This window comes from Berghia stephanieae, chromosome 11, assembly GCF_034508935.2.
Source record: "Berghia stephanieae isolate SIO BIC M18660-M18661 chromosome 11, UCSD_Bste_1.3, whole genome shotgun sequence".
Classification (NCBI taxonomy): domain Eukaryota; kingdom Metazoa; phylum Mollusca; class Gastropoda; order Nudibranchia; family Aeolidiidae; genus Berghia; species Berghia stephanieae.
In genome coordinates this window covers 42,328,309-42,343,614 of record NC_088370.1, presented here as the reverse complement: position 1 = coordinate 42,343,614, position 15,306 = coordinate 42,328,309, and the positions used below count along the sequence as shown (strand labels likewise).

The 15,306-nt window shown below is 35.6% G+C and overlaps 2 protein-coding genes across 2 annotated transcripts in view; one reads left to right on the top strand and one right to left on the bottom strand.

The window, feature by feature from the left end:
- Window positions 1-2,591: 2,591 nt before the first annotated feature.
- Window positions 2,592-6,876, top strand: LOC144956636 (C-type mannose receptor 2-like). The gene is made up of 2 exons (XM_078887275.1): window positions 2,592-2,772; window positions 6,305-6,876. Exons 1-2 carry the CDS (start codon window positions 2,724-2,726, stop codon window positions 6,787-6,789), a joined length of 534 nt encoding a protein of 177 aa, XP_078743401.1. The 5' UTR covers window positions 2,592-2,723; the 3' UTR covers window positions 6,790-6,876.
- A 3,902-nt stretch (window positions 6,877-10,778) lies between these two features.
- LOC144957064 (uncharacterized) overlaps window positions 10,779-15,306 on the bottom strand; it is a 68,308-nt gene continuing 63,780 nt past the window's right edge. Inside the window, exons 34-35 of the mRNA XM_078888029.1 lie at window positions 14,405-14,671; window positions 10,779-11,654 (exon numbers count right to left, since the gene is read on the bottom strand). Of these exons, the coding sequence (XP_078744155.1) occupies window positions 10,983-11,654; window positions 14,405-14,671 (939 nt within the window). The 3' untranslated portion in view covers window positions 10,779-10,982. The remainder of the gene's footprint in view (window positions 11,655-14,404; window positions 14,672-15,306) is intronic.

Here is a 15,306-nt window from a genome sequence, read left to right as displayed (position 1 = left end):
CAAATAACGATCGATTTGAACGATCTTCATTTTGACAAAAACTCTTAAACCTGGGACCTTTCGAGGTCTTCTCGGTCCCAATATATATATATATATATATATATATATATATATATATATATATATATATATATATATATTGTGTTTACTTGAAACGTCGTTTGTTTTGTGTTGTTCCCTTGCCTTATATATGAGTCACATTTACTCCCTTTATCTTTCTCTCCATTTTATTGACTCATTTAGGCACCTGTAGTTTTAAGTCAATTTTGTTCCTTCAGTAGTCTGATTGATATAATTTAGTGAGAAGTGATTACTATTCTGAGAAATAAGAAAGATTAATTAGAGAGGCAGTAACTTGGACCAGTGATGACCAGTTGTAATACCTCAAGTGTGTGGGCCAAAAGCATCTGCAACTGACGCACGGATCGGGTCGCATTGACCTAGACGAGCCCTGTCACCGGTAAAAATCATGACGTGTATGGGGCCTCTTACAGCAGAGCGGCAAACTTGAAATGTCAATTCTGTTTTTTTTTGTTTTTTTGTTTTGTTTTGTTTTGTATTTTTTTTTTTTTTTGTTTTTTGTTTTTTGTTTTTTTTTGTTTTTTTTTTTTTTTTTTTTTTTTTGTTTTCAAGGGAAACAATGAAAAAGGCACATTAAATATCATTACAAATCAATTATTAGCCCTCAGCATAATCAAAATAGGCTCCAAAGTCCAAAATTACAGTTTCTAAGCAACCAGACTCTCATTCTCAACAAGATTTTTTGAATAAAAAAAAAGTGTCTACAGCTATCTAGCTGGAGTCAAAAATTCGTAAATTTACGAATTTCTCGTAGCACTAAGCAGGTCTGTAATAGTTGTTTTACTATTTATACCTTATCTATCAAGGTCAAGACATCATAGTAAAAACCTTTTAACCATCGACTTGTATTTGCACCCAGTTAACGAACGTACCCTGGAAAGAGACGTATGGATTTTTAAAAATGTGTTCAGAAAACTCGTCCTTTAATCCTCTCCTTAAAACCTATTGGAAAATCGTCACATTTGTTTCGATGCAACCGACACTTTTCTCACCCAGATTTCATTTCTTGTTCCTATAGCTATAAAAACTTGCTATTCTGTAATAAAGCCCATACTGTCGAACAATATTATGTATAGAATGTGATTGTTGATGTTCTGTTTGAGTAAGAAATATCTGTTTTTGTGTTGGGTAGGTGTGAAGTTTTTGGGGAAAATTCTTAATATGGCTGGAAGGAGAGGGTTAAATATCTATCGATTAAAGTTACCATCATCCTGGCAAAATCTCTCAAACCTGGGGCTTCCTCCATTTAAAATTGTTCTTTTATTAATTTTTGTATGTATATTACTTTCAAATGTCCCCAACTATTATCAGGTAAATATTCAAATCTGTTTATTGCGGCGTTAATCTATTTAACAAATCATCTGCAAAAGTCTCACAGATTGTTTATAATTCTATAGATAACAAAGTGTAACAAAATCCTGGTTCTTCTAGCGAAGTCTGAAAGAAAAAATTGACCAAGAAAAAAAAAGAAACAAAAAAAAAACAAAAAAAAAACGAAATAAGGCAATTAAAAAAAAAAAAATCTCGTTCTTCAAACCTCATCACTTAAAATAAAGACCCTTTTCTTGTCAATATTTTAACAAAATTCTGATACTGGCGAAGTCTAAAAAAAACATTTTTTTTTAAATTTTCACCAAAAACACAAAACAAACTCGACCTTCTGATCCAAAGGCGAGAGTCATACCACTAGACAACCTAGCCGACATAATACCGTTCTAGGTGTCTGGTCACAATGAAAGTATCTAACATTTTTCTGGTTTATAGGGAAAAGAACAAAAAAGTTTTTTTGTTTGTTTTAGATAGAGCACAGCTGTGAATTTGTGTTATCTCTATAGATATTATGTGCTTGGCTAAGAAACTCACAACATTGCAATCCGGAAGTATAAAGGACCAACACACAAAACTATAAGTAACCTTGAACGTTTATAATCCGGTTAATACTGTTTAGTGAGAATTACTAATAAATGCGGATGGCAAAAAACAAAGACCTGAGTGACGTCATCTTCATTCTATCTATGTAATAAACTTACATGACCAAATAATATTAACAGGAAGGGACACACAAGTAATTATTTAATTAAGGAGTCGGAACAAAATTGATTTCATTGTGTCCAAAAAAATAAATAAATAAATAAAAAATTAACCAAACAAAAAACAACTTCAATTCCCCAAAATGAATATTTTTTAAATTCACATTTATTGAGGAAAACAAAAATTACTATTTTCATTTCAATTTTCACTGTGTCAATAGAAACCACACCTTGCTTTTTATGGGAAGACCTCTGATGTTTTTATTCTTAGGACGAGCTCTCAGTCTCACCCACACTGCTTTATCTGAGGGCAATTATTTAACTTGTTAAATTTTTTAAAAATCCAAAAAAAAAAAATCACTTTTATTGTCATTTCATTTGTATTTTTCATGCTGTTACAAACAGTTTTAAGATGGTATTCTGACCCCTCGCAGAGAGATAAGATAGAGATAGCTATAATATTAGAGAACAAACATTATTTTATGTAAGTCTCTTGACTATAAGATCAAAACTGGTTTGATAAGACAAAGTAAGACAAAAACGTCAATTATTCTTTTCGGCTTCATTCTCTTCTTCACTTTAGACCGTTCAGAACCTTTGAATACGTCAGTCATGTTTTGGTACACTGTATCGTTGGTGATTCTCTTCAAAATAAGTATTGGTGAGTTTGATATTATCCATCTATTCATCCCTCCTCTCTGTTTCTCACTTTCTCTCTCATTCTCTCTCTCTCTCTCTCTCTGTCTGTCTCTCTCTCTCTCTCTCTCTCTCTCTCTCTCTCTCTCTCTCTCTCTCTCTCTCTCTCTCTCTCTGCCTTCCTTCCACATTATATCTTTCACCCTGTCCATCTAACTGTCTTTCTTTTGTCTGAGATACCGAATAGGAAATTTTTTTTTTACTGGAGCTGGTTCTTTTAACCCGGTTTTCTAGCGTTAAACTACGGTAATCAATTGCTACCCTTCGGTAAACCTTTAAAACAAACAACCCACAGAGTCTTAATTATTATAGCACGTACATCTTTTGAAAGTGACACTAAGCTGCTGGAATCTGTGGACTGTAAAAAGTGATAAACAAAAATGAATATAACAGCTTTAAAAAAAAGAACAAAATACCAAACAAGGAACGTTTCGGGCTCAAAACCCTTCTTCAGCCAACAACAAAAAAAAAACCCCAAAAAACAAAACAAAACAAAAGCAACAAAGACATAAAATAAATACGTTACTAAATACCAGATTGATGATAGAGTAATTTTGTAGGTCCTCTCTGTTGTAGAAAAATCTTAGAAAGGTTATTACTCTTTACATATTTTGAGTACATCACCATTGCCTTTTTCACCCTGGGTCAGGGTATAGCAGGGTATAGGCCACAGACAAACAGTTTCCTTCCTTCTCTATCCTGAGCTAACTTTTTAAAAATCTCATTCCATGTCTTACCACTTCTCTGTCTATCAGCTTCTTTAATTCACGATGCAATTCGAAGCTGCTGGTTTGGCGAAGACGTCATCAGGTCCTTTCGGTTTTGTCTGTTGTCCTTCATAAATTCTGTCATCATTTCAGAAACTCATCGGTCGCCCGTACATTTTGTAGATATTAAGCTAGACTAGAGTAAGGCTTCCTCGAACACACGGTTTAAAACAAACACGATTTCCTCTTTCGAAAACACGATTTATTTCCTATAGAACACACGGCTTCAACTGAAACTCATTCAAATGTCCCGATCCCCCCTACACACACACACACACACACACACACACACACACACACACACACAGACACTTATATATTGTTTGTTATATTATGCGTTATGTGATTTTTGTGGTATGATACTTGTTTTCGGATGGGTTCGTCGAGCCTTGTTCGACGCATATAATTTGATCCTTGGAAATTACTCTTTACTCACATATTCTCACCGTACTCAGGTGTAAAATGAGTATCTACATGGCCGTTGACAGCGTTGTTGTCTGTCGGAAAAAAAATGGTAATATATATCGACTAACAGGCGTCATGTCATGTCTGGTTCTACGATATGTTACGTGTTGTTGTTCAGGGAACTTTTGGAAAGTGCATTGAGCACGTTTAGAAATATTGCACTATAAAAATAGCTCAAGTATTTATATTTCCATTCCTTCAACTAACTAGTCATGACCTCGAACACGATTTATTATAATATAGTGTTGTAAGCCTAGTATAACCCTTAACTCTCTCTTTACCGATCATTTTCAGTATTTTCCCAAAATGGCAGGCTTACCCATCAGAAAAAATTGATTCTTTAAACCCAAAAAAAAAAAAAACTCGTAAAACATTCTTCTTCTTCTAGGTTCCATGCCTGGTCCAGGCTTCGGATACTGCATGAATTATCTCTCTCCATTCCTCCCTGTCTCTTGCTTTTTCAAACAGCTCTTGGATTGTTAGGTTGGTGAAGCCCTTCAGTTGGTCTATGAGTGTTTTTCTTTGTCTCCCCGGGCGCGTTTACCAGGTATTTTTCCACAACTTGCCAGGTATTCATTTTTATCTTTCCTTACTATGTGTCCGAAAAAGGATAGTTGTCGATCCGCTATTAAGGGCATTAGTTTCCTTTGTTGGTATTTTGTTTTAGCACTTCTTCGTTTGTTTTGTGTGCAGTATACGATATTCTCTGCATCCTTCTCAAGCACCACATTTCAAAAGCTTCAATGTTCTTTTGTGTTTCTGCATTTGTAGTCCAGCTTTCGCATCCGTATAACAAGATTGGCCACACGTAGCACTTCAAGACTCGAAATCTAATCCCGAACGACATCTGTTTGTTTTTCAAAATGTTTCCCAGGTCCATTAAGGCCTGTTTGGCTTGAGTTATTCTTGCTCGTATGTCTCGGTTACATCTTCCATCTGTTGTCACTATTGAACCTAGGTATTTAAAACTTTCTACGTTGGTAAGTTGCTCGCCGTGAATCGTTATATTGCAGGTGTTGTTGTTTTCGGGGTTTTTCTGTATTACCATGCATTCCGTTTTGGTGATATTCACTTCCATTCCCTTGGCTTCACTATCTACTACCACTTTGTCAACAATCTTTTGAAGTTGGATTTCTGATGTTGCAATGAGTACCGTATCGTCTGCGTATCTTATATTATTTATGTTGTGACCTCCTACTTTTATTCCCTCCATATTAGTTATGCCCCTCATGATTGTTTCTTGGTATTATAAAACATTATCTTCTTATTAATCAAACACAGATCATTCTTCACAGTTTATGATGTACAAAATAAATCTTAATAAGATAAATCGCAATTTCTACAATATATTTTATTGTTGTCGCGAAATGATAAATATCAAAGCACAATTATTGATAACCGTTTCCATCTTCTAACGTGAAGAAATGCAGGCTCTCCGTCTTCGTTCTGAATTGTGACGAGAGAACGGGAAAGAAAATTTGATCACGTGATCTTTCGTATAACGACGAGTGCAATCGCTAACTTGGTAATAAATTAAAAATCGTGAAGCGTTTTTTTGTTGTTTTTTTTTCATGGAAAATCCATTGAAATGCTCTATGTAAACGTTCATATGTTTTATTTTTATTTATATCATCCATTCTTATAGCGAAGTGTCTAGCCGTACTTAAGGACGGGTAGCTGGGTGGGGTTCCTACCTCCCATAGTGGGCAGGGAGGTGCATACTGTGTCTTCTATCCCCTTATATCTGTTTTCCGACATGCTTTCTGTTTTTGTCCCGGGGTGAGATTACTTGGTTTTGTTGTGGCCCAGGTCGGAGTCCTGGCTGGGAGGGAAACAGTCAAATGCATAGTTATTGTTTTGGGAGATGATATTTTTTTCCCTTGTAAATCATCTCTCTGTTGTTTTATTATATTTGTTATTTTGAATATATAATGTAAGCATTTGAATGTATTCCTCTTTGTTGGATTTTGTGCTTGTGCCCGGATGAGACTTATAGGTGATCTCAAACTAAGTACATTGGTGGTATGCTCTTGGAATCTACATCTGATCCCTATTTGTTCCCAGTTCCCCTTTATAATCTTACTTTCTCTTGGGTGCTTTAATTGTAATTCTAGAACTTTTTACTATCCCATTTTCTTCTCCTTTTTACTGGCGCTGATATAACCTCTAAATGTGTTGCAAGCGCCGTAAAACCCTTAAAAACAAAAACAAGGACGGGTAGACTGGCATTCTTATTATAACTGTATGTATTCGTTCTCTTTTCAGTGACTGCGAATGCGGAAACTGAATGCCCTGACTTCCTGAATAGAACCAAATATCTTAAACTCTTCCGCAACAAGTGTTACACTTTCCACTTCCATGCAGATCTCACTTGGTGGGACGCAAGTCACATTTGCAAAATAGAAAAAGGGGATTTGGTAATGATCAAGGACCAGTCTGTGCAAGACTTTATTGTGAACACGTTGAAATCTTTTAAAACAGAATTTGACACGAGTAAAGGAGTCTGGATCGGATTAAACAATGCTAAATCTGATAATTTTAAGTGGGGGGACAATACTCACATGCTTTACAATAATTTTGGGCACGGTGAAGGACCTAACGCCCATTGGTGGAATGTTTTTCGGGCAGAGCATTGTGTCGCGATAAATCCAATCACTGGAAAATGGCAGGATTACAACTGTTCAGGCTTGTGGGTCAAAGAGGACAAACCATTCATTTGCGAACATCCAGTGAAGCCCAATGCCCCCTAGGCCAACAGTACAGGCGGTCCAAAGTAATATATATATATATATATATATATATATATATATATATATATATATATACTTAAAGAAAAACCCATGAAATAATAGTGCTCAACTTTTTGATAAAAGGAGCTATTTATATAATTATTTCAAGTATAATTATGATCAACTTCTAAAATATTGTCTCGAGTATTCGCCCTTTTATCTGATGAGAGGGAATGCTCGAAACAATATTTTAGAAGTTGATCATAACTAAACTTGAAATGTATATATATATATATATATATATATATATATATATATATATATATATATATATATATATATATATATGTATATATATATATATATATATATATATATATATATATATATATATATATATATATATATAAAGGTTGAGACAAATTTAAAAATTTTAAAAATCATTTGAAACTAAATGTAATCGAGTTTCTTTTGTTTTGTTTTTCTTTTTTTTTATAACACCCCTTTTATAGTCTGAATAAACCAGTCAAGATGACACGACCTTACCAATATCATTTAACCCTCCCTTACCACCTACAGCAAAATCGTCACATTTGTTACGACACAATATACATTTTTTTCTTATTCAGATTTATTTTGTACATCACAATGATCTTTGTTTAATCAATGAGAACATGAAAGTTGTTTTGTAGAGAGATTGTTTGAGTTAAAAAAAGCAAGTTTTTCTGCTGGTGAAGCCTGCCATTTCGGGAAAATTTAAAGACTGAAAAGGCAGGGGGTCCATATTATGTCTTCTATCCCCTTATATCTGTTTTCCAACATGCTTTCTGTCTTTGTCTTGGAGTGAGATTACTTGGTTTTGTCCTGGGCCTGGCCGGAGTCCTAGCTGGGAGGGAAACAGTCAAATGCATAGTTATTGTTTTGGGAGATGATATTTTTTGCCTTGTAAATCATCTCTCTGTTATGTAATATTATATTTGTTATTTTGAATGTATAATGTAAGCATTTGAGTGAATTCCTCTCTGTTGGATTTTGTGCTTGTGTCCGGATGTGACTTATAGGTGATCTCAAACAAAGTACATTGGTGGTATGCTCTTGGAATCTACATCTGATCCCTACTCGTTCCCAGTTCCCCTATGTCTTACGAGTCTTACTTTCTCTTGGGTGCTTTAACCCATAGAGGCCCGGTGTTTACTAAAAAAAATTCCGCTGAGGCCCAGTGTAAGGGGCATAACTCTTAACAAAAAAATACCAACACAAAGTTAAAAAATTATTAAACGAGAACCAAATGACATAAAATTATAATTTTAATTCCTTTTTATAGCCAGATAAATTTGCTTTCGAATGATATATAACATGACATGTTTTGATTTCAATAAATTGGGAAAAAAAAATATTTAAAAAAAAAACTCGTTCCCCGCACCCCCATTCCCGTCATTTTCGTCAATCTCGGACTCCGATTCAGTGTTCGAATCACCTTGATCGGGTGCTAACGCCTCGTCTTGTCCATCCCCACCATCGTTTACATCTTCTTTTTCTAGTTCGATGTTGCTTTCATTTCCAAAATCCTCTTCATCGTCTACACCACTCTCCAAAACATCATTTCTAGCGCCACGCAACAAACTAGTGAGGTACGGGAATGCCATTTTTCTGAATTCGATTACTCACTTGCTATCAACTATATAAACGTGCGGTATAAAGGAAACGGAAATAGAACGATCGCATTACGTTTACAATGTTTCCGGTTTAGAATAAAACGAAGTGATTCGTTGCAATAAAAAAGTAAACATGATCCATTTTTTCTCGGGGGCCGCGGGCGATGACGGGCGATGCGGGCCTCAACAGTCGCGGGCGACTCCAGGGGAAGCGGGCCTCTATGGGTTAATTGTAATTCTAGAACTTTTTACCATCCCATTTTCTTCCTTTTTACTGGCGCTGATATGACCTAAATGTGTTGCAAGCGCCGTAAAACGCTTAAAAACAAACAAAAAACATTGAATACAGGGCCTCAAAATAGTATTATCTCGGTGATTTCTGTGCTAAACGTTGAATTTAAGTAAAAACAATTGTCTTAGATTAAGTCAACTGGGTGGAGTTTTCAAACCTCCCATTCCATCGTGGGCAGGGAGGTATATACTGTGTCTTCTATCCCCCTGTATCTGTTTTCCAACTTGCCTTCTGTCTTTGTCTTGGAATGAGATTACTTGGTTTTGTCCTGACCCTGGCCGCAGTCCTTGGCTGGGAGGGAAACAGTCAAATGTATAATTATAGTTTTGGGAGATGATATTTTTATCCTTGTAAATCATCTCTCTGTTATGTATTGTTATTTTTATTTTTAACATATGATTTGTAATTATTTGAGTGTATTCCTCATAGTGGGGACCTGTGCTGGTGTCTGGGTGAAACTTTTAGGTGATCTCAAACTAAGTACTGGCGCTGATATAACCTTAATGTGTTGCAAGCGCCGTAAAACCCTTAAAACATAAAACATAAAAATATCCCCCTCTGTTTTCCAATTGCTTCCTGTCTTTATATGGGTGAAACATTTAGGTGATCTCAAATTACGTACATTAATGGTGTGCTCTTGGAATCTACATCTGTTCCCTATTTGAACCACTCACCTTTGTCTTACTTTTTTGCTCGAGTCCTTTTTATTGTGCATCTAGAATCTTTTCACTAACCAATTTTCTTCCTTATTTACTGGTGCTGATATGACCTAAATGTGTTGCAAGCGCCGTAAAACCCTTAAAAACAAAAAAACAAAAATCTGTGCTAAACGTTGAATTTATGTAAAAACTATGTCTTAGATTAAGTCAACTGGATGGGGTTTCCAAACCTCCCATAGTGGGCAGGGAGGTAATGCTGTGTCTTCTATCCCCCTCTGTTCTCCAATTGGATTCAATAGTCTGATGTCACGTCGCCCAGCAATGGCGAGTAGAGTGGTTCTAAACAAAGAAAATTGGTACTTTTTATTCTTCATGCTGGCTAGAACTTTTCATATGTCATATGATCAGAATGTATAAGTCAAAACAATATCATATTTATAATGTTTTTCTCCTCTGGATACACTTTTATGCTCGTCGGAGAAATATTTCACAAGGGCGTCCGCCATTGTTCCGATAGTTACTAACTTACTATGTGTCATTACGAGGGAAGTGACGTCATGACTGTTGAAAACAATACTCTTCCGATAGTTACTAACTTACTATGTGTCATTAGGAAGGAAGTGACGTTACGACTGTTGAAGAGTATTGTTTTCAACAGTCGTAACGTCACTTCCTTCCTAATGACGCATGGTAACTTAGTAACACTGGCTCTAAACTATCGGAACAATGGCGGAGGCTCGTATGAAATATTTCTCCGGCGAGCATAAAGGGTATCGAGAGGAAAAAAAAACCCACATAAATTTGATATGTTTTGACTTTTACACCTTCTGAACACAAGGAATATGAAAAGTTCTAGCCAGCATGAAAAATAAAACGTAATGATTTTCTTTGTTTAGAACCAAGATGGCTGCCGTTGCCGGGCGGCGTGATATCAGACTATTGAATCGTATTGCTTCCTGTCTTTGTCTTGGAATGAGATTACCAAGTTTTGTCCTGATCCTGGCCAGAGTTCTTGGCTGGGAGGGAAACAGTCGAATGTATAGTTATAGTTTTTGGAGATGATATTTTTTTCCTTGTAAATCATCTCTCTCATGAAAAGTTATTTTTTTATTCTTAATATATGATTTGTAAATATTTGAGTGTGTTCCTCTTAGTGGGGACTTGTGTTGGTGTCTGGTTGAGACTTTTAGGTGATCTAAAAATAAGTACACTGATAGTATACTCTTGGCATCTACATCTGTTCCCTGTTTGTGCCATTCCCCTTTGTCATATTTTTTCTTGGCTGCTTTAATTGTAAAGCTATAATCTTTTAACTATTCCATTTTCTTCTTTTTTACTGGTGCTGATATGACAGAAATGTGTTGTAAGCACCGAAAAACCCTAAAAAAAAATTTAAAAAAAAGATTAAGTCAATATGTTTTATTGAGATGAATCAGCAATATTTCACAATGTGCAAAAGGATAGCGTTTCATATTCCTCGTCATTTTACCATCAAGGCAACGTTTGTTTGGACATTTGGCTCTTCCAGACTTAATTAATACTGATTTAGAGCAAGTGGGATGTATTATTTGTTCCAGTGAAGAATTCGTCCATTTTTTTTTTTTGTTCTTACATGTCGTCGATTTCACCTTCCTTGGGTGCTGGGGACAATGCCACTATAGCTGGAAACTTGTACACCGCATCCGATTCCCATTTGGATAAAACCTCCTTCACCAACAAGCCGCACATTCTCTTCTTCAGAGTCAGTTGTGTCATGGAGGTCAACATAGTGGTTTCCAGGTCTCTTGGGTTGTCGTTAACAAATATATCTCCACACTCGGAGAGCTCATCGATGTATGTCAACAGCCTTTTGGGAGCCATTTTCTCGTACATGAGCCTGTCCAGGTCTTCGGGATCTTTAAACAAGACATACTCATCATTCACCTCTCCTTCATTTGCCAGTAATTCATCTTCTTCGATATATTCAACTTCAACTTGTGATTGCTCTTCCTTCTCCTCGTTCTCTTCTTCTTTCATCTCTTCTCCTCCTTCAGCAGCAAACTCAAACGTTTCCTCAGGATCTTTCTTCTCTTCCTCTTCTCCTCCTCCATCACTCTCTCCCTGTTGATCTGTGACTGACGTGATCTTTTTGACGGATCTCGTCTTCCTCAAGATATCCCGGCCTTCCTCCGCGGGGTAAAATTTGAGATTCTCCATCAAGAAGACAGATCCAGGCTCTGGGTCTTCCAGAATTTCTCTGACTTTAGAACTGCAAGGATAAGGCAGGAAATTCACTGACACCTGTAACAATAGATAAATAAACAATTAAAATTATGCCTTTCTGCCACGACATCATAAGAGTTCATCGCCTAGGCATTCCACGCAGGAATATAGATAATTCAGCAAAACAAGATGTCTGCTGATATTAACAGGAACCACCCATGTTGTCCATGTGAGCAAATTGGGGGTTAATGATCTTGCTCAAGGAAAAGAAACAAAAGTGCCTGAAGTGGGGCTTGAACCTGGGACCTTCCGGGTCACAGTGCAATGCCTTAACCACTCATCCAATTCGCCCCCCAATAGATAAACAAACAACAACAAAAAATTAATAAAGCTTATCATTCAGGGCCATAAGGGTGATGGAATCAGAGATTATCCTGATTTCTATGGAATTAACTCACTCAACACTAACATCCACTATATCTGTTGTATACCCGGGGTTACTTTTACCCCATGCCTATCTATTACATTTTTATGAGACAAAATATAGTTGTATAAAACTATCTATGCACATGCTCATTTTAAATACATTTTTTCCAATTTTGATAAGTAGCAAAAATCTCTAGGATTGAGTGAGTTAAGGGGCGGTTTGGGTCTTTTCTAAAAAAAATTTAATTACCTATATTGGGCGGTTTTAATCATTCTGTATCGTCAATATACGTTAAAAAACAACATTTATGGTGAAAAAAAATTAATTATCTGTGTTGATACCCATTTTGCGATCTAATTTAGGGGTCTGACATAAAAAAATATAACAATCTTGTGGCAAACGTTCCACAAAAACTAATGAAGGAATGTCCTCCATATTCTTCCCTCTTGTCAACATTGTACCATAGTGTGTCACCATAGAGAGATTTTACGGCTTTAGCTTATGGAATTTTATTAGATCATTACCAAGTTGAGAATCAAAATGTTATGACAAAATTGATGTAAAAAATTCAGATTTAGGAATATAATTTAAAATTCACAAATCATATCAAAATAATCTCTCTATGGTGACATAATACATTATCTCTGTGATAAATGTGGAAATTTTCAGACAATTTCATTAAATAGATTCTGAGAAACGTTTGACACAGTTTCCCATACCCTTAGAAAACTGACATATTGAGAAAATAGCAAAATGGCTTCCCGTTTTTCACACATTTCTTACTACCTGTACCATTTTCGACTGTCTTTTTCGTGCCTTTATAGTCTACTTTAAGAATTTGGACTTCAATTATATTATTTCTAAGATAATAAAATATCATTTTCCACCACAATCTCAAAATCAAATTTTTGAAGGATTTTCCTAATAATTAGACCCAAACCTCCCGTTAAGTGACAGTATTTCTATTGATCAAATCTGTTTATAAAAACAGAAACGTTATCAACTTAGTTACAACTTTATACTTGTCTCAAAGATTAAAAAACAAAAGATGGAAATCCACGAAAAAAAAAAAAACCAAAAAAAAAACCGAAAAAAAAGGATTGTATAGGGTAAGTTGCCTCAAATCTATACCTCAAATTCTAACAGCACTAACTGCAGTATTGTTCAACTAAACTATCCCCAGCTTGAGCAACTCAATCATTTGACGTCTTCTGATTGATTTGATGAAAATACATGCGAGGTATTATCAGTTTACCAAGCTAAAAACAAACAAACCGAAAACAGATGACACTATCGACTGCCCCAAATATATAAGCTCCTGCCCCAGACGTGTACAGGTCTTGCCCCAAACCTCTACAGCATTCAATTTTTCATATTGTTATACAGCCCAATATATTTTCAAGAAAAATCTTCGACAATGATATGGTAGAGTGTCAGCTCCAGTTTATTTAAAAAGACGAGTGGTATGGACGTTTCAGGTTACCCCTTTATCAAACGACAGGAATATTAACTCACTCAACCCTAACACGGACTATATCCGTAGTATACCCGGGGTTACTTTTACCCCGTGCCTATTTATCACATTTTTTCTGAGATAAAATATAGGCATAGTATCAAAACCAATGTTCTTAATTTTTACATGTTAATGGTAGTTGAAAAAAAATATATCTGTGACTGTGCACATGCTCATTTTTAATACATTTTTACCAATTTTGAAAAGTAACAAAAATCTCTAGGATTGAGTGAGTGAATATAACACAAAAGACATGATAGAAATGGTTATTGAGCGAGATATATTGCAATATGCTGCAATATGTCGATTAACCTAATAATTTGTTTGCATTTTTCAAAATCGACCTTGTCCACATCATATAGGCCAAATTACGAGTCCCTAGTAGACAGCGGAAAAATTGAATCAGTGGAAGAGGCTCTGCACTCATAAATTCTCTTCATACTCAGTAGTGCATCTGTAGTGTTTCATTCATCCTGTTTTGTTGATAAATGGGAAACCCGACACATCTATTATATCTGTTTTCGTATATTAAATTGAAGCTTACATTCAATTTCACATTGTTATTTATTTCTTCGAGCTTCGAGCAGCTTCATTTACATTACTCAGAATTATAGAAAAAGACAGTTATATAAACATACAGAATTGTTTTATGTCACTCACTCTGAATAATAAGGATTTGGGGTGACCTACCCTAGTTTGTCACAAAAAGGTAAAGTCAAATGTTCCAAATAGCTAAAATCAAATGTCTCAAAAAGGTAAAATCAAATGTCCCAAATAGGTAAAATCAAATGACCTAAATTGGTAAAATCAAATCTCTAAAATAGATAAAATAAAAAAAAAATAAAAATTAAAAAGGAGAAAGAGGTGTCAGACAACGATTTCCCTCACATTTAAAAACCTGGCAAATTCTGCAGCTAGAGGTTCCATTGAGAGATAGGTATTCTTGAAGCCATGTGGTTGTCCTCTGTGTCCCAGCATGACCACAGACTTAGCCCCTTTGTCCAACAGGTATTGTATCGTGGGCAGGACCAGCTCAATCTTGCTGACGTCCAGGATGACTCCGCCCACCATGGGAATGTCAAGGTCAAGACGGAGTAGAACTCGTTTCCCAGAAATGTTGAACCTGTCCATGCTCAGTTTTTTTAAAGGTTTGAGCTGGGGAGAGATAATTTTTAAAAAGTAACTTAAAACACGAAAAAAACTTTAAAAAAACAAAACAACTGGAGCTTTGATATAGCGCAATATCCACTAAATATGCTCAAAGCGCTTTACAAGGGGTCCCTGAAGCATAGAATGGGTAACATGTAGGATAAGACAGACATGACGCCTGTTAGGTGATATTACATTTTTTATCGGACAGAGACAACACTGTCAACGGTCAAGTACTCATTTTACACCCAAGTACGGTGAGAGACTGTGAGTAAAGAGCCTTTTCAAAGGACTCAACTATGCGCAGAGCGAGACTCGAACCCAGGACCTTCTGATTTGAAAGCAAGTGTCTTACCACAAGACCACATAGCCGCACTTAAAGGTCAGATAACAGAAAATCATTTGCATCTGGGGTGTCAATAAATAATGCTACTTTGTGGTCATTTGATCTGATCCTCGGGTTTCTGACATGTAGGTCCAATATGAGCAACAACAACAAAAACTATCACAAAAAGAACAAGAACAATAACACTGATAAGAACAAGAACAATAATAATAATAATAATAATAATAATAATAATAATAATAATCTTACTACTGCTAATGCTACTACTACTACTACTACTACTACTACTACTACT

Bases quoted from the DNA above. Each gene is read 5' to 3' on its own strand.
- LOC144956636 (XM_078887275.1), top strand. From the start codon at position 2,724: ATGTTTTGGTACACTGTATCGTTGGTGATTCTCTTCAAAATAAGTATT. The intron at 2,773-6,304 runs GTGAGTTTGATA...TTCTCTTTTCAG, and splicing joins TCTCTTCAAAATAAGTATTG to TGACTGCGAATGCGGAAACT.